The sequence below is a fragment of the Saimiri boliviensis genome, chromosome 2, assembly GCF_048565385.1.
Source record: "Saimiri boliviensis isolate mSaiBol1 chromosome 2, mSaiBol1.pri, whole genome shotgun sequence".
Classification (NCBI taxonomy): Eukaryota; Metazoa; Chordata; class Mammalia; order Primates; family Cebidae; genus Saimiri; species Saimiri boliviensis.
The window spans coordinates 180,306,276-180,329,885 of record NC_133450.1 but is presented as its reverse complement, the minus strand read 5'-3'; the positions used below and the strand labels follow the sequence as shown (position 1 = coordinate 180,329,885).

The 23,610-nt window shown below is 40.7% G+C and overlaps 1 protein-coding gene across 4 annotated transcripts in view; it reads left to right on the top strand.

Moving 5' to 3' along the window:
* MOB3B (MOB kinase activator 3B) overlaps positions 1-23,610 on the top strand; it is a 233,722-nt gene that overhangs the window by 70,802 nt on the left and 139,310 nt on the right. For all 4 annotated transcript variants that reach the window (XR_012516608.1, XR_012516609.1, XM_074394953.1 and 1 more), the window contains exon 2: positions 8,851-9,466. Coding sequence is in view for 2 of the 4 variants with exons in the window: in XM_074394953.1 (XP_074251054.1) it covers positions 9,049-9,466 (418 nt within the window). In the remaining 2 variants the exon portion in view is untranslated. The remainder of the gene's footprint in view (positions 1-8,850; positions 9,467-23,610) is intronic.

The following is a 23,610-nucleotide window of genomic DNA, read 5'->3' as shown; positions in this document are numbered from 1 at the left end:
ACCCAAATTAAGAAAGGAGGAAGCATTTCATTTCTTTCTTTCCTCCTGTGCGGGGCTTCCATTGCCACTGTGCCCCTCACCCCTACCACCTCCTGCCTATTTCTTATTCACACTTACACATTTGCATTGAACTGAATCATTTTCTGTTTCTCACATCATTTCTTGATGTTAAGACAAAAGTTATAGTTTATTTTGTTATCAGTCACTATGTCAATTACCATATAATTGTTTTCCATTTGTGACATTCTTTTTTTTTTTAATTTTCACAATAACCTTACAATAAAGGTAACCACCATTATCTTTATTATTTTTTCTTTCTTTTTATTTATTTATTTTTTTTGAGACAGGGTCTCACTCTGTTGCCCAGGCTGGAATATAGTGGTGCAATCATGGCTCACTGCAGTCTTGACTTCCCCAGACTCAGGTGATCCTCCCACCTCAGCCTCCTGAGTGGCTGGGACTACAGGCGTATACCACTGGGCTAATTTTTGTTTATTTTGTAGAGATGAGGTTTTGCCATTTTGCTCAGGCTGGTCTCGAACTCCTAGGCTCAAGCAATCAGCCTGGCTCAGCTTCTCAAAGTGTTGGAATTACAGACATAAGTCATTGTGCCTAGACACCATCATATTTAAAGAAGATAAACCTAAGGTTCATAAAAAGTATCTGTTCAAAGACAGAGCCAGCTAAAGTCACTGTCAGGATTTGAATCCAGGAATTGTGAATCTAGACCACAAAGTTTCTAGAAATAGATCTCTTCTGGAGTGGCACGTGACAGTGTACACAGGGCTAGGTCTCTGTTTCTTCCGTTTCCTTCTCTGGCCCCCTTAGATGCACCCCAGAACTTCCTCTGATCTTTTTTTTTTTTTTCTTTAACTACCCAACTGTCTAAAGAGGCAATTTTAAGTACGTGGTGAGAGCTTTGGAGTCAGCTTGGCTGCTTACTGGTACTGTGACCTGGGATATAGCTTCAATTTCATTGTGTCTCACTTTCCTTAAGTGTAAAATAGGGATAATAATAATAGCTATTCATAGGATCGTGAAAACTAAGGTAAATAAGAAGTCCTTAATAAATGCCATTGTTACTATTATATAATTAGAATTTTAGGTATCCTAAGATAGATTCTAGGTGACTGGTCTCTCAGGAATCTTGACTCTCTAGTAAAACTTGCATCATAATATGATTCAAATGATGAACATGATGATAGCAACAACCACTGTATTCAGTGCCTACAATGCTAAATGTTTTACAGATACTGTTTGAATTCTTACAGTAACCCTGCAAAAGCTGTCTGCTGTTAGCCACTGGTCTTTTGTGCCTCTAAATCTTGCCTGCTGTTGGCATTAATTTTATCTATCCCCTGTCAAGCTTAAACTTATAATCTTTCAAAAATTGAAACTGTGCCCATTTTGTATTCTCCACCTTCCTGCAGAGATCTTTTGCAGTGGCTCCAGATGTCATACATAAGTTCTCATGGTGTTAGGGTTAAACATTTTTCAGACTTTGAGACTGAAATGCACTTAGACTATCTATGAGGAACCAGGTCTGTTGACAGTTACAAGATCCAGCTTCTTTGAATTCGAACCTTTTTCCTTTAAAGTAAGACTTTCCCAAGGAAGGATTGATATACCTTGTGTTGAAGGAAAAGAAAGGGTAATTGACAATGACCTTTATCCCAGTATCCAGAAGGTTGAAGGTTCAGAGTGACATCATCTCAGCTGATATACACCCATGCTTTACAGAGTAAAAATACATGTTTGACCTGCCATAGTTCTTTATTTCAGCTATAATTTAAGCTTTATCTGTAGTTCCCACCACATCCCCCATTCTTCTACCCTCACCTGACTTAGATACTGTTTTTTTCAAATCATATGTCTTCCTTTAAGCCACAGAAAATGAGTATTTTCTAGCTAGTCTAAATATCTGGAAATAATATAGCAAGTGTTCACTGACTTGGAGAAGCTTCTTTTTCTGTTAAAAAAAAATCAGTGTAATCATTAGGATTTATAATCTTTATAAGATTAAATGGATCAACTGAACTTTTATCCTATAATAATTTTACTTTACTATTTGTTTTTAAAACTGTGGTAAGATTGGATCAGCCCTGCCCAAGGTTAGACCAAAGAGTCTCCATCTTTGTCACTGTTGGGAATCCAAGCTAGTTGGTGCTGGTGTCCAGAAGGAATGTTGTTCTCTTTATTTCAGAAAACGTTTTTTAGAACTCTGTCTTTTCCTCCACGGACTGTGAGTAGGTATTGTTTCCAACCATACCAAACAAATCCCCCTCTTTTCTTTTACTCTTTTCAATTCTTTCTTACCAATAAATGTCCTCTTCTGAATGACAGTGTTTCAGAATCTGAAATGGTGAATCATTACAGGTCTTTGCTGAAAACATATGTGCATTGATCTGTTATAGCTGTTGCTGCTGCTGCAGCATATAAGGTTGCATGTAATGTGTTCATTTTTGGAATATTTACTTTTAATGCCAGAATGTCTGCACTGATGACTAAAAAAATAAGTCTATGAAACAACAAGAATGCAATTCAGACAATCATTGAAGAGATAGAAGATAACGAGGAGTAATAGTCCCGTGACAGACTTCTGTAGGGCTACACCTATTGGTACTGACTTCATCTGTGTTCAAAAATAACACGAGCATTCTGAAGCTCTGAAACCATGTATAACTTTGAAGATGAAGATGAGTAGCAATGTTTCTCCCGACTAATATAACAAAATGCAGTAATACAGCAGCTCAAAGTGGAGGAGTTGAATTCGTTGGGAAAAAAAATAGCAAAGCTGCTTCTTAGGCAGCAGTCTCTTCCATTCTGGGGTTGTCTTGTGGGCAAAGCTGGCACCTAGTAAGTAGGCAGGAGTAAAGAGTGCATAAGAGTTGATGGAATTGCATCTTAGGCACATCCTTTATTGGAGCCTGGAAAGGTCAGACGATGCTCATTTTATGTATACACATATACATACACCCCTCTAAAATAAAAACCCAGTCTACTTTAATTCAATATTTGGGAAGTGGCAGGACAATTCCAAGGACTATTCCTGCCTTAAAGAGAACAATATAGTGGGAAAATGAGAAATCAGACTAGTCATTCTTTGATTCTGAAGAGGTGGAATTTCAGATAACACAGGAGTGGAGCAGCTCATTTGGAAGAAAAGTTGAGCTGATGTCTTGTCCTTTCAGGAGGCAGACATGTAACTTCAGGGTATCCCAGCAGCCTCAATGAGTTGGCAGTGGCTTACAGGTTGATACGGAGTCCCCAAATAATTGAAGACAGGAGGTCCACTTTGGTTCCCCTTTTGTGGTTTCACCGTGGTATAAAATGTTCATCATTCGCTGTCATTTATTCATTCATTCAGCAAACATTCAGTTAAGTTAGCTCTGCGCCTAGCAATGAAGATGACACTATACCTCCTTCCTGTAGTGTATTTTTGGGACATTTCTCTTATGGCCTTCCTATAGGAAATGAATCGTCCTGCCAGCTGATCCTGCCAGGAGGAGTCCTCCACCCCACAGATAAGATATTGAACTGCTTTTCCTGCTGCTGGTATCTGCTTCAGTCCCTCTCCTTTCCTAACCCCCTTGCCCTGTAGTACTACCAAGATCTCTTAGAGGTGGGCCAGGCTACAGTAGATGGATCTCTCAGGAGTGAATGGGAGAGCTGTCTTATTTCTTCCTTATCCCTGGCAAGGACTCTGATTTCTCAACTAATGAGGCAAAAGACATCAATAGGAGAAGAAAAATAAGGACTTCCTCGCCAGCGTTGCTTAGCTACCTTGTCAACATTCCCTTGCTGCCCGGCCGAATTCTCTCTGCATATTTTTATAGTGCACATGTTTTATTGCTATAATTGATCTATTAGGCAGAAAATATGGAGAGCACATGGAACTTCTGTCAGTTTTGTGCTATTTATTTGAATTTCCGTTTTTCTCTTTCCAAAGACCTCACCCTTTATTGTCCTTTTTCATCCCTGAACTGAGTAATACTCTGAAGGAATCACATTAGTATGCATGTTGGAACTCTGTAGCATTAAAAGCCAAAGTCAATAACTAACCTCAGAACTATATACCAAATTGTGAATTCTTCATAGGCAGGGACCACATTTTTATGAACTCTGTGCCCCTAGTACCTAGCCCTGTGTCTGACACATGAAAATCTTTTAGTAAATGCATATTGATCAAATGAGCCATTGGCTTCAAATATTTGTTAAGAACCAGCATTGTCTTGTGTGCAATTCATAACATAGAATTTGCTTTTAGTTTCTACCTAGAAGACAAAATTTATCATTTGTTCATTTCTTTCTGGAGACTGAACAAGGACAGAGAATAACCCCTCTCTTGTTGCTAGTGCTACAGTTTATTCAGCCAAAGAAGCCTTTCTACATGAGGCTGCAATAGCAGCAGCTGCCCTCCACCCAGCATTTATGAAAAGGTATTCACTGGGGACCTCCTAGGTGCTGGGTGCTGGGCTATACAAGTCAGTCAAGAGCAAAAGACCTGGTCATTGTCACCATCTGTCAAGGCAATTGTATTCAAAATCGTATTTCTCCTTATTTTTTTCTCAAACACATCCACACTCAACTCAAGACTGTTTATGAAACAATCTGTGGACAAAACAATAAATGGAAGTTTGTTTATTCATTTCTTTACTCAGCCAGCCAGGCAGCCCTCCAGTCCAGCACTTCTCAGATCATATTCTTTTGAGACTTTGTTAAAATGCATACTTAGATCTACCAGGTTTGGGGTGAAGCCTGAGAGTCTGCATTTCTAACAAGCTCCCATAGTTAGATCAGGCCTTGATACTTTGAGTGTTAGCCATGAATCAGTAGATTCAGCATCACCTGGGAGATTGTTAGACCAGTTGAATCAGAAACTACATTTTAACAAGATCCCCGAGTTCACATTGGATAAGCACTGCTCTAACCATTTGATTAGCCCACAGCATAAATTATGGGCAGGGGTCCCAAGGGGGCTCTGGGCTGGGAAAGTTAGTCCAGGTACATTTACAGTTCCATTTTTAATTTCAAAACTCTCAGGTACCTGTGCCCATATGGCTCTGACACTCAGGAAAAGACACAGGTGGGCGCCTCTTTGTTCAGTCATTCAGCAGCATGATATATCTGTTACTGTCCATCCTGGATTGCCATTGTCTTTAAACATGAAGGGCCTACCTGAACAACCTATTTCTTCTTCATAGAACTTTATTTTAGATTAGCAAGTTTCACCCAAAGAGACATCCTCATGTCTGACCATGTCAGAATGATTAACAAATTTGGATCAAGCACTCGGAGATCTGAGTTTCTGTTTTCTTGTCTGTGAAATGGAGATAATACCACCTGTTCTAGTTTTCTTTCTAGTCTTGTTGTGCGGAGCTTTGAAATATACATGTGCCAGAGCTTTGAAAACATAAAAATATTCATGAGACTTTAAAACTGCTTTAGTGAGAAAAAAATCATCTTATGTTTCAATGCCGAAGGGATAAGGGTTTAACATTTAGCCTTATCATCTACCAATTTTGTGATTTCTGGCGAATTATTTTAGGTAGTTGAACCTCAATTTTTAAAATATATAAAATGGTCATAAGAACGTCCACCATATAAGGCGTGGTAAGGATTAGAAATATTAAAGGATCTAGTGCGTGTTAGGATTTCATAAATGGTGGTAAGTATGCTTGGATGAGAGCATAAGGGGCTTGGATGAGAAAGAATTCTCCAAAGATGCCTTCTCTCTCAGTTAAGCCTGTTAAGTTGGAGGGCAGGGGGAAAGAGTGACTTTAAAGCTATTTGAAGTTTTGGATCAGTGTCCTTCCAGTTCAAGAGACTGATACCAGGCCAAAGTGGGAGGATTGCTTGAGGTTGGGAGTTCAAGACCAGCCTAGGCAAGAAAGTGAGACCCTTTCTCTACAAAATACAAGATAAAAGCCAGGCATTGTGGCTTGTGCCTACGGTCCCAGCTACTCAGGAGGCTGAGACAGAAAGATGGCTTGAACCTGGGAGGCCAAGGCTGCAGTGAGCCGTGATCTCACCGCTGCACCCCAACCTAGACTACAGCTTTGACCTCCCAGGTTCAAGTGATCTTCCTGTCAAAACAAAAAACAAAAAACACGTATCTTCAAATTTGTTATATGAGTATCTCTGGAAGCAAAATTCTCAAATTTTCAACAGTGTTTTGATATTTATTTAAACATTTGCAAGTGCCAGTCCCTGCAAGGCTTTGTGATGAGGAGGATTTGCTGTGATTATTCAGTGTTATTCTCATGTTTCCATCAGAGGTGTCAGAGGGGCTTGTTGATGGCATTCACAAGAACCTGGCACAGGTATGGAGGAAGGTTTCCACAATAGTGTCCATGCAAGCAGACACTGCTGGCTGAAGGAAAACAGAAGAATTAGTGGCACCAAGGGAATGTATGGTCAAGAAAGAAAGTTGCTCTGAGGGCATTGATGTTACCGTCATTCGCAGAATAACAGAAGAGCAAGTCTCATTTGTTCAAGACGTGAGGGGGCAACTGTTGGGTGGTTACTGTTTTACTCTCAGCAGTGGACCATTTGAGACTATCATCTATTTTTTAAAAAACAAGTCCTCACCATCCTTTCTCTGTGTTTCCAACCTCTCTTTCATACTTTTATTTTGGAAATTCCCTTCTAAGACCCTCAGGTGTCTTAAGCCTGTTTTCAGGCAAGCTAAGCCTTTAGGAAGGTATTCTTGAGGAAAATAGATCACTCCATTTTTTCCCCTAGACTTTGCAGAATTTGTGTGTTGATATCCTTACAGGTAATATTCCAAGGTACCCAGGAGTGTGATTTCACAGGCAGTCTCAGGCAGAGAGTTTCATGTGATCTGCTTTTCCACATGGATCTCTTTGGTAGGGGGTGGGGGGTGTGGTCAGTGGTCAATGTCCTGTGAATAGGAAAAAAATACCACCTTGCGGATATGGCATTTCAGTGAAAGCATATTAGGAAGAGGGTGGGGTTAAGAGGGAGGAAGTGAGCAGGCAGAGAGCCAGAGGCCTTGGGACTGGGGATGGGGGGGGCATTCAGCTGCCCAATTAGCAATTTTGAGCCATAAGCAGAGTTCGTAAGGGAGAATCAGGATGTCTTAGGTTTATTTTTTTGCCTCAATAACTTAAGGTTGGACGTATCAAGCCCTGTTTGAGTGTGGAATGGCAGAACCCCTTAGGCAGGGAAAAAGCAGTTAGTGGCATCGTGCTCCAAGTTCATTTTAACAGATTCCACCATGGGCTCTTCTGAATCTGGCCACAGCTGTTGGCTCATTTTGTTAGGGCTTGACCTGTGGGTGAATCAGTTATCTCCTCTCTGTTTTAAGGCCACAGAACATAGTCTTCACCTCCAACCAGTCTATACAGCAGTCTTTGGGGAATATGTGAGTAGAAGCTCTGTGTAAAATGAGCTTCATGAACCAGTAGGAAAGACAAGTCGCAGGCTATTACTTTTTGGAATATATGGCCATGTAGAGAAAGCATTTGCTGGGAGTCAACAAACTGGATTTCAGTCTAAGTGTGCCCCCCAGCTAGCTATGGGATCTTATCAGGCAAGTCATTTTATCTGTTGCAGACCCAGGAAGAATGATACCCATTATAAATCTATTAGACCTATTTTAAATCTATAAACCTCACCGGATTTTTGTGAGGGTCAACAAGTTAGTAGAGAAGAGAGCATTGAAGTCTTCCGAGCTGTGTTGTCCAGTATGGTAGCTGTGACTATTTAAGCTTAAATTCATTAAAATTAAATAAAATGTAAAATTCTGTTCCTCAGTCCCACTAGCCACATTTCAAGTGCTCAGTAGCCACATGTGGCTAGTGAGTACCATATTGGACACCATAGATATAGCGCATTTGCATTATCACAGAAACAGAAACTTCTATTGGACAGTTCTGCCTCAAAGTGCTGTCTAAGGTATAAGATGAAGGGTATAAAGGATGGCACATTGGAAGGGTGACAGATACTGTCATAGTTAGGAATGTTTGGCAAGAAACAGAACCAACTCAAATTAACTGAAATAAAATAAGAGCTTTGACTAATTCAGGAAAAGTGAATGGATCCCAAAAGACATGAGGCATGGCTAGGCTTCAAAAGGAATTGGAACCAGTTTCTAGAAGATTGTAAGGATTAGTTCTTCTCACTGTCTTTCTTCGTCTCTCGTGTTTTTCTCCTTGTGGCCACTTGGGCTCTTGTCTCTGTTTCTGTGTATGGGCAGCCACTTTCGCCACTTCCTCCTGTGTCTCCTCCTCCTCCGTGGCTCTGCAGACCAGCTTTCTCAACTGCGCTACACACAGTCCAAACAAGATTCAACCAGACCCAGTTTTCATCACCTCTCACAAGTAATGCCCAACCAAGTCCGAGTCCAGATGCCAAATTCCCAGGAGAGGCATTCTTATTAGCCAGCTTGGCGTGATAGCCACCCCTTCTTCCATCATCTGTATCTAGGAGGATGGGAGAAGTGTCCTCATGCCTACTTAATAGGGGCTTTTGGGGGGCAGGGCTCTAAAAAGTGGCACATATAGGATAGGATCAGGCCACTGATCAACATGTTCATCCTTAACACTTTGGAAAGGTCCACAAAGCCTATGATCACACAGAGAAGAGCCAGTAGAGATTTGACAATGGCCATGAACAAAACGAGTGTGATGCCTTTTTTTCTTTAATTATTTGCATGGTTTACATCAACAATACAGAGTCACAGGGCAGTGGCTTAACCCTTATGTCCACATACCTGGCTAGAGAGTGGGCACAGCCAAGAACACAAGGTGGAAATCAGGTTGAAGACCGTCATTTTTTAAAGTCAAACTGGGCACTCATGTGTTCCCTTTTGTCTTCTAACTTTAGGAAAGAACATGAGGTTTCCTTGGAAATCGTTCAAGAGGAAGATGGAAGGGGCGGTTTAAAAGAGCTGAAAAGCTACAGGCTGTAAGACTGGGGCCTGAGTGCTGGCAGTGGAAAACCCTGTTGGGCTGCGATCCCTCCCTGAAAAGTTCCAGGTGCCTTTTTGCTTCTTGCAAAAGAAAGGAAGCGAAAGAGAAGACCATGTCCATAGCCCTGAAGCAAGTATTCAACAAGGACAAGACCTTCCGGCCCAAGAGGAAATTTGAACCTGGCACACAGAGGTTTGAGCTGCATAAACGGGCTCAGGCATCCCTCAACTCGGGTGTGGACCTGAAGGCAGCTGTGCAGCTGCCCAGTGGGGAGGACCAGAATGACTGGGTGGCGGTACACGTGGTGGACTTCTTCAATCGGATCAACCTCATCTATGGCACCATCTGTGAGTTCTGCACCGAGCGGACCTGCCCTGTGATGTCAGGAGGCCCCAAATATGAATATCGGTGGCAGGATGACCTCAAATACAAGAAGCCAACAGCGCTGCCAGCTCCCCAGTACATGAACCTGCTGATGGATTGGATTGAGGTTCAGATCAACAACGAGGAGATATTTCCAACATGTGTGGGTAAGTTCATGACCAGATCTCAGTTTTTTGTCACTCGCGCAACCCGCACTAGGAAAATTTGCAGACTGCCTTTGAATGCTGGGTGGCACCCAGGCATTAATTCCATCACTCATGTACCTGTAGTTTCTTTCTTCATATATAAGAACCTCACTGAAAGGAAAAAAGATAATTTATGGACCACTTATATTTATTTTGTGGACTCCCAGTAGTGCATATACCACAAGCCGGGGAACACTGGCTTTGTGAAATGTTAGATGTGATTGTGTCAGCTTCTTAGAACTAGATGTCAGGCTCACTCAGTTATCTTGATAAGATTATTATTTTTGGGTTAATTAACTAAAGTTACATGGACTCTGATGCAGTTGCTGGTATTAATATCTCAGGATTAAGAAATCCCAGTGTTAGAATTCATAGATTTGTTTGGGGATCAAACAAACTGGGGGTTCAAATTATAGGAAAAAAGAGATCCTGAAATTCGTCTCCCTCTTCTAATCATAGGTTGTTAATTTCAGGCTGTGCTGTTAACTTTAACCCTTGCATAGCTGCTGGATACACTGGGACACCTGACACGCAAATTATTTTATTTGCTTTGTGCTACAGGCTATAAAACTCTTCAAAAGGAAGGACTAGTCAGTCTTTTCTGCCTCTTATATTTCTTTATGAAGCTCGTCATTAGATTTCCCATGCACTTTCAGACTGAATTTAGAATTCAGTGTTTTATGCCATGGGCTCACTAGGGACCCACAGTCTCCTATTTCCACTGTTGTAGCTCCAGTGCCTAGCATAATGCCCTGGAACCTTGTAGACACTCAGGAAATATTTATGGAATGATTGAATAAATACTCGTGCTATTGGAAAGTATTATTTTAAAGCCCTGAGATGGCTGGAGTACAAAAAAACGTATTTGAAACACACTACTGAAATCACCTCTAGATTGGGGTAGGATGTGTCCCCACGTAACATATGGAAAGTTGAGAAAGGGTTATATGGAAGTAATTAAGTTTATACCAGAAAAAAAGTATATAAATTGATTGGTGCAGTATGGACATCTTGAAATATTCAGCATGCAAACCAATTTGTCAGGATCCTGGTGTTGCTTTGACTTGTCCAGTTCCCTCATGCTTCTCTCTTCCCTGCCCCTTCTTAACAGGAAGGAGGTAGGTTGTGTGGTAGCGCCAGTCCCCCAGTCCACTGCATGGGAGGAATAAGGCAGGTTTCAGAAACTCACGCGGGCATAGTATTAAGCACCTCAGAATGGTGGAAATTTCTTAGGTTCATGTCTTCTGTACTTTTCATTGACTGTCATGGGCTACTTTTGGAGCTGGAAGGATTTTTTGTTTCCCAGAAGCCTTACGAACAACTGCCAGTACTCTGTTCTGAACATGTCACAGCAATAAAGATAAATAAATGTAGGTAAGGATACCTCCTCTTTGTCCTTCCCCTTGTGTGTGCACCTGTGTGCTTTGAACTCTGCGCACCCCTGTTCACTCCACAATTGTGGCTGCCACTAGAGTTGCTGACCAAAAGTCATAGTAAAGTCATGGCAGGTTGTTACTTGAGAGGGAGGAAGCTTCTGGCTGTTTGGCTGGAAAACGGCATTATAGGTGGTTTTAGGTTTTGCTTGGAAGAAATTCATGGATACCTCTATATCCCCCAGAGTAACTGACTTTGCTTTATTTTTCTAGACATTTTCTTAGTCATTTAGTATGCTTAGGGAACGTGCTCATCTGGTCAGTATCCTCTGTTTCAGCTCTACCCAATTTCTCCTCCATTGTGTATTTATATTCTGAGAGATCTTAATGATTTCAACCCCCAGGGAAAAATAAGTTTGGAAAATGCTGAGTGACATTGATTTCTTTACCACAAGACTTTTAATATGCCAATGTACATTATGAATTTCCAAGAAAAGATAGTGTGTTGTGGTTCCTAATTTGACACTGGTACCTTTTTTAAAAAAATTAATGAAAGACCATTACCATCTTTTGGAAAATATTAAGCTGTATATATTAGGGTTGTCAAACTTGTTTATATCAGAATTATTTGGGCCTTCTGATCAAAATGTAAATTCTTTGATCTTCTCTTCACCATTAACAACTAAATCAGAATCTCTTAGGTGAGACCTAAAAGCCTGCACTTTTTAAAAATGAAAACTGTAGTCACCACATTGTATAATTTATCTCTTGAATTTACGCTCTCTAACTGAAGTTTTGTGTTTTTTGACCAAAATCTCCCCAATGCCCTCTCTATACCACAAGCCTCTGGTAATCACCATTTTAACTCTATGCTTCCATGAGATCAACTTTTTTAGATTATACATATGAGAGAAACTATGTAGAATTTGTCTTTCTGTGCCAGGCTTATTTTACTTAACATATGTCTTCCAGGTTCATTCATGTCACAAATGACAGAATTTCCTTATTTTTTAAGACTGAATAGTATTCCATTGTGTATGTATATCACACTTTCTTTATTCATTCATTTATAGCGTTAGCCATTTCTATGTCTTCTTTTGAGAAATATCTCAGATCCTTTGCCCACTTTTGAGTTACTTGTTTTCTTACAATTGAGTTATTTGAGTTTTTTGTGAACCTATACTTTATATTAGCATCCTATATTTATTGTAACTGTTCAGAACTTTTCATTCCCCGGAAATGGTCTGTTTCTTACCACTCTGGTTTTATTCCTGTTGTTCTCTCCTTCTGTAATCACTCACTTCTCTGTCTAGTGAATTCTCATGTATCCTTTGAGGTTCAGCTCAGATACCATGCCCTCTGTGAAGGCTTTCATCAATTAGAATGCTAGCTTTTAAAATCATGCAGTATGTCTAATTCACCTGACTATCCCCACCAAGTCTAGTCCTGGTACTTTTTAAGTTGTTGAATGGACGGATGGATGGATGGAAAAATAATCTTTGTAAAGGCCCAACACATGCATTGTTCTGGTGATCACAGAAAAGTTAAACAAATGTTTCTGAGTCCTTTTGTCTTCTTTCCTCAATATTGCCTGCACCTTCCTTCCACAGGGTTCCATTTTCTCTGTTTAACTTTTCCAAGGTGAAATGTTAGGGCCAGTAAAAACCATCACCATCTACCTTCACTATGAGGGTCTTCAACCTCCTGCTCACCTCTTTGATTTGTCCTCAGAAGCTGTTGTTGTGGTCTTTTGGAATAACATTATTAGGAGCCACTTTCTCTGTTACACCATTTCCTCCTCTTTTTCCTCCCGCTGATTCCAGCCTACTTTTCTTCTTTTTGATCTTTATGCTGTCATGAGTCATTATCATGGAAATAATCAAGATGTCTGTCAGAGGAAAGCAAAAGAAGAATTCTAAGCAAATAGGATCCTGGGTGGATGAGAAATGGAGAGTTCTGCTTAGAATTACAGCTTTGAATCCTGGGCAGATTTTGGTGTTTCTGCCTGGGAATTGGGAGGGGTTCAAACTCCACCTCTTCCCCACTGTGATCCAAGGAAATAGAACCGGAAAATACTGACAGATGTGAAGGCTTCATCCTTAGTTAGATATTAAAGGATATAAACAGCTGTTGATCTCTACCATTGAAACACTGAGGAAAGAAAGCTTTCATCTGTTCCTAGATTCAAGCTTAACTACGCGACCCGTGCTGTTTCAGAAGTCGAACTTTCTCAGATGGCAGAATACCAAACAGATGTGGATACCTTATAAACCACAGTTTCCCCGACTCTCTCTTGAAACCCTCTGGCTTCTTTTGTTAAAAACCCAACAGATGTCCCTGTGAAGGCCCTTAAAACAGCAGGAACTTCTGAAGCAAGGGCCACCTCCTTTTCAATTATATTTCTTTAACCATTTTTAGAGATCACAAGACAGTAAAATAAAAAAAAAAGCCATGACTTAAAAAAATTCCATTGCCTAACTAATTACAGTAATTTTTATGGTCCAGCCCCCAGCTTCCTTGTTTTTTGTTATATAATAGGATTTAAAATTTTAGACCTGATAGAAAAAAGCTTGTAGCAAACTTAGAGGTCCTCCAACTCATGTGTTTTTAAAAAGTCTTTGAAAAGAAGGAATAAGAACATGTATAAAACAATTAAATGATCTCACTTACCTCTGGGGTTTTAGAATAAGTGGGTGTCAAGACAGGAGAGAACAGAACAAGGAAAGCAAGGGAGGGAAGTGAGGGAGGGAATTTGCATCTATTGAGCGTGCTAAGTACCAGGCTCTGTGCCTGCTACTGTTAATGTCTCTTAATTCTTACAACCCAATAAAGTAATAATGAAGTGAATATCCCATTTTGCCAGTGAAGATGCTGACATTTAAACAAGCTAAAGGGCTTTCCCTAGGTTCTACAGCTAATACATATTTAGGAGTCAGGGTTTGAGCTCATGAGTATATGGCCAGAAATCTATGCCTTTGCCCTATGCTACCATTCATAGCATTCATTATTATTTTCACAGATTTCCTTTCACCTGGTAAAGGCTTTTCAATGAATGGTTTTAGGAGGTGGTTTAGGATGGAGAAAATTTCATAAAACCTGGTTTATTTATTTTTTAGCTACAACTTTTAGATAAATGATTTGTTTTGATTATTACTTTTTCTTTTTCTTTCTTTTTTTTTTTTTGAGATGGAGTCTCGCCCTCTTACCAGGCCGGAGTGCAGTGGCACAATCTCAGCACAATGCAACCTCTGCCTCCCGGTTTCAGCCTCAGCCTCCAGAGTACCTGGGACTATAGGCACATGCCACCACACCCAGCTAATTTTTGTATTTTTAGTAGAGACAGAGTTTCACCATCTTGGCCAGGATGGTCTTGATCTCTTGACCTCATGATCCACCTACCTGAGCCTCCCAAAGTGCTCGGATTACAGGCATGAGCCACCGTGCCTGGCCAATTATTACTATTTTTTAATCATCTCTGAAATGCCTGAGGAGAGTGTCCAGGTACTGTAAATATTCCTGTGCTCCTTTCTAAGATCGGGCAGCAGGTGACTTAGCCTCATGAAAACCCTCTGCTGACTGATAACTCCCTCGTAATGCCATTTATCATTAATTTATTCTTTCAGTGAGTGTTTGCTGAGCACCTATTTTAGGTACCAAGAGACAGCAAAGCACACAGAGCCCCTGTTCTTGAGCAGTTTATATACTGTCCAGAATGTCTAGTTGCTCTAAATTGACTCTACACGTTTCTAAAATGAGTAGTCTGTTCAGTGGTCAAGTGCCTGTGGAACTAGTTGCATCCCTTTGGCAACTTTTCCCATGAGACTACAGCTGAATCTCATCCTCCCTCACATGTTGTGGTAAGGCATGTGAGAATATAAAAACATATCAAACATAGGGATAGTCTTCTCAGACATGGGATTTTGGGGAGTTGAATTTATGATTAGCCTTTATATTTTAAGTTTTTCTCTTTTTTTCTTTTTTTCTATTTTTGAGATGGAGTCTCGCTTTGTCACCCATGCTACAGTACAATGGCATAATCTTGGCTTACTGCAACCTTTACCTCCCGGGTTCAAGTGATTCTCCTGCCTCAGCCTCCTGAGTGGCTGGGGTTACAGGCACCTGCCACCGCTCCCGGCTGATTTTTATATTTTTTCAGTAGAGAAAGGGTTTTGCCATATTGGCCAGGCTGATCTCGAACTCCTGATCTCAGATGATCTACCTGTCTTGGCCTCCCAAAGTACTGAGATTACAGATGTGAGCCACTGCTCCCAGCCAAGATTTTATTTTCTGTTGTATATCTCTCACATGTCTTTTATTTTTTATAGAAATCTTTAAATGCTGGCAAGACAGAATGGGCATCAACAAAATATATTTACAGTATGATAGAACTAGTACTGGACTTGTAGACAGACTTGGGTTTAATCAATTAGCTCTGTCACTTACAAGCTGCTGTGTGATTTTATCTCTTTTCTATTTGTTTGTCAACTAAGGGTTATAATTCTAACCCCACAGGACTGTTTTAAGGATTAAGTGAGGCAGTATGAATAAAAACACCCAACCCAGAGCCAGAGACATAAGAGTTGCTGAAAAGTGAATGCTAGTTGTCTCTCTCAGTATACATTTCTTTTTAACTACCAACCAAAACTCATGGAGACTTAGTTTTTGAACTATATCCTCAGGAAAATAAAATATGCTTTAAAATTCTCAACAAGATTTTAAAAAATCATTAGTCTTCACTGTTGAATCACTCTGTGATAAGGATTATAAATATTTCAGGTTGACATCTCTCAAAGCCTTTGGAAAATTCCAATATTTTCTTAGGCCCCTGGCTTCACAGATGGGCATCTAACTCTGGAGAGGCACCTACTAGGAAGTGTCACCTCACTTGATTTCTGGAAGACTGAATACTAAACCTGCTCATGTCCAGTGTCAAACCAGCTAACCTCAGCAGAGGGTAGGAAGGAGTTAGCAGAAGAATTGGGGAGATAGCCTATTAGTCACATCTGGGATTAACTATTCATTAAAATAATGTTGGGCAAGGTTACCTGGATTTGATTCTTCAAGAGGATGGGAAAAGTGTTCCCAGACTACTCACTGCAATAAATGGAGTCCCCACAATAGCCTAATGCATTGGCAAGTTTTTTTAAGACTGGAAACATGATTCTCCTGTGGGATCTAGTAAACTGTTGGGCTCCCTAAGAATTTAGCAGTTGGGAAGGCATATAAATAAAGCTGCCATTTTCTGAACACATGCTACCTTAAACACTTTACCTGCTGATGTGGTTTGGCTGTGTCCCAATTCAAATCTCATTTTGAATTGTATAATTCTCACATGTTGTGGGAGGGACTCAGTGAGAGATAATTGAAACATGGGGGCAGTTTTCCCCATACTATTCTCGTGGTAGTGAGTAAGTCTCACAAGATCTGATGGTTTTATAAGGGGAAAACCGCTTTCACTTGGTTCTCATTCTGTCTTGTCTGCTGCCATGTAAGACGTGCCTTTTGCCTTTCGTCATGATTGTGAGGCCTCCCCAGTCACGTGGAACTGTGAGTCCATTAGACCTCTTTTTCTTTATAAATTACCCAGTCTCAGGAATGTCTTTATCAGCATCATGAAAACAGACAAATACACCTGCATTATGTCATTTAGTCTGTAAAATAACCCTGTAAGGCAGGTAGTATAACTTCCATTTTACAGATGAGAAAACTAGACTCAAAAGGATTAAATAACTTGCCCCGGGTCACACAGGCAGAACTGAGATTCAGACTCAAGGTGTCCCAGCTCCAAACCCCATGCTCTCAATGACTCCAACATTTCATGTCTGTCAACATCACTCTTGGCTTGCCCTGTCTGTTGCAGTACCTGTTAAATCCTCTCTCAGGGATGCCCTGAAACAAAACCATCACAGGGAGGGACTTGAAAACAGCCAGGGCCCTCACCTGATGCAAAGTCTACTGGGCTCTTACTTGTAGGAACTCTAAGAGTCTGTTTCTTTTGAGAACTTGCGCCCTCTAGATTCGGATACTACCCAAGTTTATTCAGTTGTCTATTGATGGAAAACATGCAGAGACAGCTGAATCCACTCCCTACATCCCCCCTGACTGCTGGAGAATTGACGGGCTATTCTCATGGTCACAGTTCCCCCACCACAACATTGTGAACCCAATACTGCAATGACTTGGTGGCTGAAGTAATGAGAACAGTTTTAAATAACCACCCCTGCTCAACAAATCCCAAGAGATACCTCTGTAAAGGGCCGCCTTTACAGAGGTAAAGGTAAAGCAGAGAGGAAAGGGAGTAAAGGTAGGAGGCCCTTAGAAGGCCTGAAGACTGCTCTGTAAGTTATGGCTAATTACCAGCTGTCCTGACCTGCACTGGATTCTCCATTACCTGTGCTTTGTAATTTTAATGGGCTGTATCTCAGGTGACAAGTTGTTACATCTCAGCACCAGCTGGAAGGGAAATGGGATATGTGATATTCAGTGCAAGCCAGAGATTAAAAACAAAGGCCATAATAGGGTGGGGATGACGCATCTACTTCTTTTCTTCCACTAGTCATTGGTCATTTGCAGCCATGGCATCCTTCCTTAGTCAACGAAGCCTGTATTGTGGAGGTAGAGCTCAGAGAGGCAGGCGGTCTAAGTGCCAAGCTGTAAAGGGTGTATCCGCAGGGCCCTGACACCACAGGACCTCTTTCTGCCCTCCCTACCAGTGCTCTGCCTCCCCTCTACATAGAGAGTATACAGATATTTACATGATGTCATTTTGCCAGAAGGCCAAATGGTTAGCTTGCCTTACACTCCTGTGTGTGGAGAGTGATTCACAATCTTTTCCTTCAACGAATCTTTGTAGGCATAAGGACATGTGTTACCTCCAAAGGTCTCTGCAGACAGGACCTTTTGGGTGTTATATGTTAAAGAAAAAAAAATCATGCTTTTTTTTTATTCTAATGAAATAATTCTATCCATACTTTCTTTCACATAATGGTATTTTCCCCTTAATAAATGGGGTGCTCTGGGAAGACCAGCTAGTTTGGAAAGGGGATGGAGTAGTTAAAAGGAACAGAAGTATTAGTCTTTGTTAGACCTGAGTTTGAATCCTGATCATGACTTTTATTAGCATATTTTTAGTCTTTCTGAGCCTATCTTCTCATCTGTAAAACACATATAAAGGTACCTGCTTCATTGGATTTTTAAGGGTTATAAAATGACATGCGACATGTGAAGCCCCTCCCACAATGCTCGGACATAGAGCTGTATGCTTTAAACTTACTTAGTTCCCTCAGTATCACAGCCTCAGTATGATACAATAGACTCATCAGGTAAATCAAGGTTAGAAAGGAAAGAACTAAAGATGAAAAGTCCGTAATTATCTCAAGCAAATTTGGCTGTGGAGTTGATTATCCATGTTCCCTTCATCTTTTACTGTATCTTGTGGAACAAATGGAAGGAAAGGTAAACATTCATGGGATGAGACCGGCGTTGCTTGGCCCTGACTGCTAGAGGCAAGAAGGAGTCCCTAATAGAACTTTAGAAGGCATTTCGCAGGCATAGCACATGTGGCTTGAACAAAGCCAGTTCCATCTTCTTTTTGCTGCAGGATGCAGCACCCAGCATAACATTCTGTACAAAGTAGACACGCGGTGAAGTATTACTATAGTACAAGTATAAATTAATTGATGGATGCCACATAGTTCATATATATATTTTAAATTTATTATACATTAAGTTCTGGGGTACATACGCAGATCGTGCAGCTTTGTTACTTAGGTATACACGTGCCACTGTGGTGGTTTGCTGCAGAGTTCAGTATTTAAAGAAAACTTGGTGACGAGTCCCTTTATTATGTGAATATCTCCTTAGTGATGTGTCTAATGGATCCTTAGTTCAGGACTTCGGTGATTAAAACATTCATCTTCACAGAGACACAGGCCAGAGTTGTTAGTTGTTTCTCAGGAAAAGAAATAAACATTCTTTTTTTTTTTCTTGATGGAGTTTCGCTTTTGTTGCCCAAGCTGGAGTGCAGTGGCGCGATCTCAGCTCACCACAACCTCCACCTCCTGGGTTCAAACAATTCTCCTGTCCCAGCCTCCTGAGTAGCTGGGATTACAGGCATCTGCCATTGTGCCCAGCTAATTTCATATATATATTTTTTTACTAGAGATGGGGGTTCTCCATATTGGTCAGGCTGGTCTCGAACTCCCAACCTCAGGTAATCCGCCCGCCTCGGTCTCTCAAAGCGCTGAGATTACAGGCGTGACCCACTGCACCTGGCCATAACCATTCTTTAAAAGCAGCAATGAGATTCTGGTGTTTCTGCATTATCTAGCCCAGTTCACCAGGACTGGAGAGCAGTGATGAATTAAGGGAGGAGCTCCAGCCAAGAGTCAGGTGTTCATTTTGTGGCCCACCCCTGGGTCACGTCCCTTGACAATGTGCCGACAATGGCAGGCTCCTGCCTTCTGGTGCAGCTGAAGCAATGGCACCCTAATGCCTGCTGTGATGACACAGTGGGGCCTCAGTGTCTGGGGACCACTGAGAATTGCTTGTGGATCACTTTCTTTAACATCTTCTTGATTGCTTGGCCCAGCCAGGGAATTCTGCTACAGCCACCAGGAAGAAAGGACGTTTTTAAATATTGGGACTTAGCTATTATGGCCCTCAGATAAGCCATTCATATTTGGCATCTCAAAGTGGAGAAGAAAATGCCTGCAGCTGAGGGCATTTGTCTTCCCATGTTTTTGAAGAGAAGTGAGAGCAAATGCGTCAGTGAGGTACCAGGGTCCCTAGAAACTACCTGCAGGCAGTAGCTGTCAAGGCACATGGGATGCCTACTGGCTTTATTTCTGTTTTCCAGAAATAGTGTAAAGTCCCAGAGCTTATCTTCAATTTGGATTTAAATCTGCCCCCTCTCCTTATGCAAGGCTATGCAAGCTTGGCAAATCCTGAACTTCTTTGAGCCTGTCTCCCCATCTAGAAGGTGGTGTGGGAAAAATAATAATACCTGCTTTGTAAAGTTACCAGAATTAAGTGACATAAGGCACATAAAGTGCTTAGTATGTTCCTGGTAGAGAATTAAATGCTGAAAAAATTTTAGCATAATTTCCCTTTTCAAAGTGATATAAAAAGAAAAAACCTCTGATTTATTACAGCTTTTACTGCTTGATTACATAGGAGAATTTTGCCTTCAGTACCTTTGCACATTTATTTTCCAGCTGAAGAAAAATTGAGAGAAGTTATTGATCATGTCGTAGTTCCCATAATCTCAGAAAAAAATAAGTTTTTACATTACATCCATTAGAATATTACTCAAAACTTAAATACCAACTAAGAGTGATAGATTCCATTTTTTAAATAAAGTGGAAATTCCAAACCTCAAAACATAGTAATAATTATATTAACTAGCACTTATTATTTTGGGCCAAGCAATATGCTAGGTCTTTTATTATATTTTTCTAATCCTCTAACAGCTGTCCTGGTTAACCATCATTATTATTATCCCTGTTTTCAAATGAGGAAACTGAGATCAATTTTTTTCTTTCAAAGTTCCCTTCAAAGTCAGCAGCATCCAGGTTTAGAATCCAGACTTGCATAACTACAAAGCTGCAGAGTTTTTTGTTAAGCTGCATTTGATGAAATTATTACCTTTCCTCTCTCTAAAAACATTACTTTCTGAAAGTAGTGTCTATAATTCCCTGTTTTCTGGAAATGATAAAGATTAAATTGGGACGAAGCATTTCTTTTCAAGGTGAAAAACCTAGGCCCACTTTTTCATATATGTACCTATTTAAAGTGCAGATGTACTTGTAAAGATACTTTTATGATTAACTTGAAAAACATTTACTGCCTTCCCTTCTAATACCCAAGCTGTATTTACAAATAAGCTCTAAAAAGGTGGAAGAAAGCAGGTTGATGTGGGATATTTTACCTTCCTTCCTTTCTTTCTTTCTTTCTTTCTTTCTTTTTTCTTTCTTTCTTTCTTTCTTTCTTTCTTTCTTTCTTTCTTTCTTTCCTTCCTTTCTTTCTTTTTCTCTTTATTTCTTTCTTTCTTTCTTTCTTTCTTTCTCGTGGAAGACAAGGGTAGCAAAGACAGAGGTTTCCATTTACTGGAAACTGGAGCCAATGTCACAGGAGGTGCAGAACATCTGCCGTGGCCTTGTGCTCTTGAAATATTATGCTATATAATGTTCTTAGATGGGGCTTAGAGAGAACATACTGTGGTCGATTAGTGATGTCTACATAGATGCAAGAGTAAGGAATGTTTGTCACTCATATGCCATTCATGCTCTTCACTGTACCAAAAGGATAATCATTGGCAGCTCAAGGAAAAGGCTAGGCGTGTGTACATTGGTTTTCTGAAGTCTAACAGCTACCAGGTCTAGTAAAGCTATCTGGGCGTGATCAGGAAGTGTACTAAAACCAAACCAAAATGTTTTCTTCTTGGAAAAAACCCTGATGGTGAGTCTTGAAATCAGAGTGCCCAGCTCTTGGAGCAACTCTAGTGGGTGGATGAGAATAGAAAACGGTCCCAAGTGTGGTCTCTGAGATGATTAAGAAATTGAAGAGTAGGGGTTCCTGTTTGCACTAACTTGAATCCTTCAGTAAGAGGGGAAAAAGTGAAAATCTGTAAAATCATAAAGGGAAGATGGCAAATATAGTTGAATATTTTCCCCCACTTTTAAGAATTACACCTCTCTGATGCCTGTAATCCCAGCACTTTTCGGAGGCTGAGGCGGGCAGATCACGAGGTCAGGAGTTTGAGACCAGCCAGACCAAAATGGTGAAACCCTCTTTCTACTAAAAATACAAAAATTAGCCAGGTGTGGTAGTGCACGCCTCTAATCCTAGCTACTCAGGAAGCTGAGGCAGGAAAATCGTTTGTACCTGGAAGGTGGAGGTTGCAGTGAGCCGAGATCTCGCCACTGCACTCCAGCATGGGCAACAGAGCAAGACACTGTCTCAGGAAAAAAAAAAAAAAAAAAAAATTATACCTTTCAAAGTTTGAGAAGGGTCAGTGGTAGACCACTAAACGAAAGGAAGAAATCGTTTATGTATGTTTGCAAACTTAAAAGTTTGTTACTTTCAGTGTGGTATGGACTAAAAATAATAGAGAACAGGATGAATAATGGGATAGAGATCTGGACTATAGATCTATCTGTGAGCTGTTGAGAGAGGTGATACATGTTTGGTGGCACGTTCCTGACGGTTGAGCTTGGTGTCAAATATCCCTATGCTTCAAGACACAGTGGGAAGATTCGACGTCGGGACTAGCCCTGCTGCTTTATGGTTGTGTTATGAAAGGCAGTAGTTCCCAAAGTGGCCCCTAGACCAGGAGCATCAGCATCCCTTGGGAACTTATTAAAAATGCAGTTATAGGCTTCAGCCTATATTTAGTGAATCAAAAATTCTGGAGGTAGCCCAGAAATCTGTATTTTAAAGCTGCGTAGATAATTGTGATTCAAGCTAGAGTTTGAGACCCACTTGTGGGGGGCAAACAAATTCTGCCTGAGCCTTATTCTTCAGAAATATGAAATAATGATACTAACACTTATCCCACAGGGCTGTTAATTTGAGAAAAGTATTGACTTGAGGCATTGTGGTGATGGTAGCAGAGGAACAGGCAAAACCCCAGACCTCATGGAGCTTACATTTCAGGCAGGAAAACAGGCCCCATGCTAGATGGTACAGTGAAAGACGCTAACAGGGAGAACTAGCACAAAGGTATTGAGAGAGCCCAAAGTCGAACTGGGCTGGCAAAACAATGGTATAATACTATAACAAGAGCTAGAGGCCACTGCCACCTTAAGCTTGGACGAGGAAAGCAAGCCTAAGGGGTGGGAGGTAGAAATACCTGTCTCTCTGCTTCCCTCCTCCAGTCTCCTGCCAGGGCTTCCACGTCTTCGGCAAAGGAGCCTGGGAAACACGTTTTACAGAAGAAAGGTAGGGAAGGGATCTGAGAGTAGGTAGGCAAATGACTGGCATATGGAGAAAACATATAAAACACAAATAAATATATGATATAATATCAGATAGGGATAAGTTCTATGAAGACAAAGTGGGAAACAGGAACCAGGATTCTGTAAGATTTAAATAAGATAGATGTACAACAGTGCTCCTCAAATTTTCTTTGGTCTCAGAACCCCTTCATACTCTTAAAAATTATGGAAAATCCTGATCCTTTATTTATGTGGGTCATATATATCAACGGTTAACTGTATTAGAAATTAAAACTAGGAAAACTTTAAAATGTGTGTTAATTAGTTGAGAAAGTAATAAGCCCATTACATGCTAACAAATAACTATTTTGTTTTTTTTTTTGAGACCAAGTCTCATTCTGTCACACAGAAGTGCAGTGGCGTGATTTCGGCTCACTGCAATCTCTGCCACAGATTCAAGCAATTCTCCTGCCTCAGCCTCCCAAGTAGCTGGGATTTTAGGTGTCCACCACCACGCCCAGCTAATTGTTTTGTATTTTTAATAGAGATGGGGTTTCACCATGTTGGCCAGGCTGGTCTTGAACTCCTGACCTCAGATGATTTACCTGCCCACCTCGACCTCTCAAAGTGCTGGGATTACACATGTAAGCCACCACACCTGGCCCAACAGATAACTTTTTTATGAAAAATAACTACATTTCCCAAAATAAAAAAAAAATTTTTTTTGAGTAAAAAGAGTAATCTTGTTTTACTTTTTGCAAAGTTCTACATCTGGTTTAACAGAAGACAACTGGAC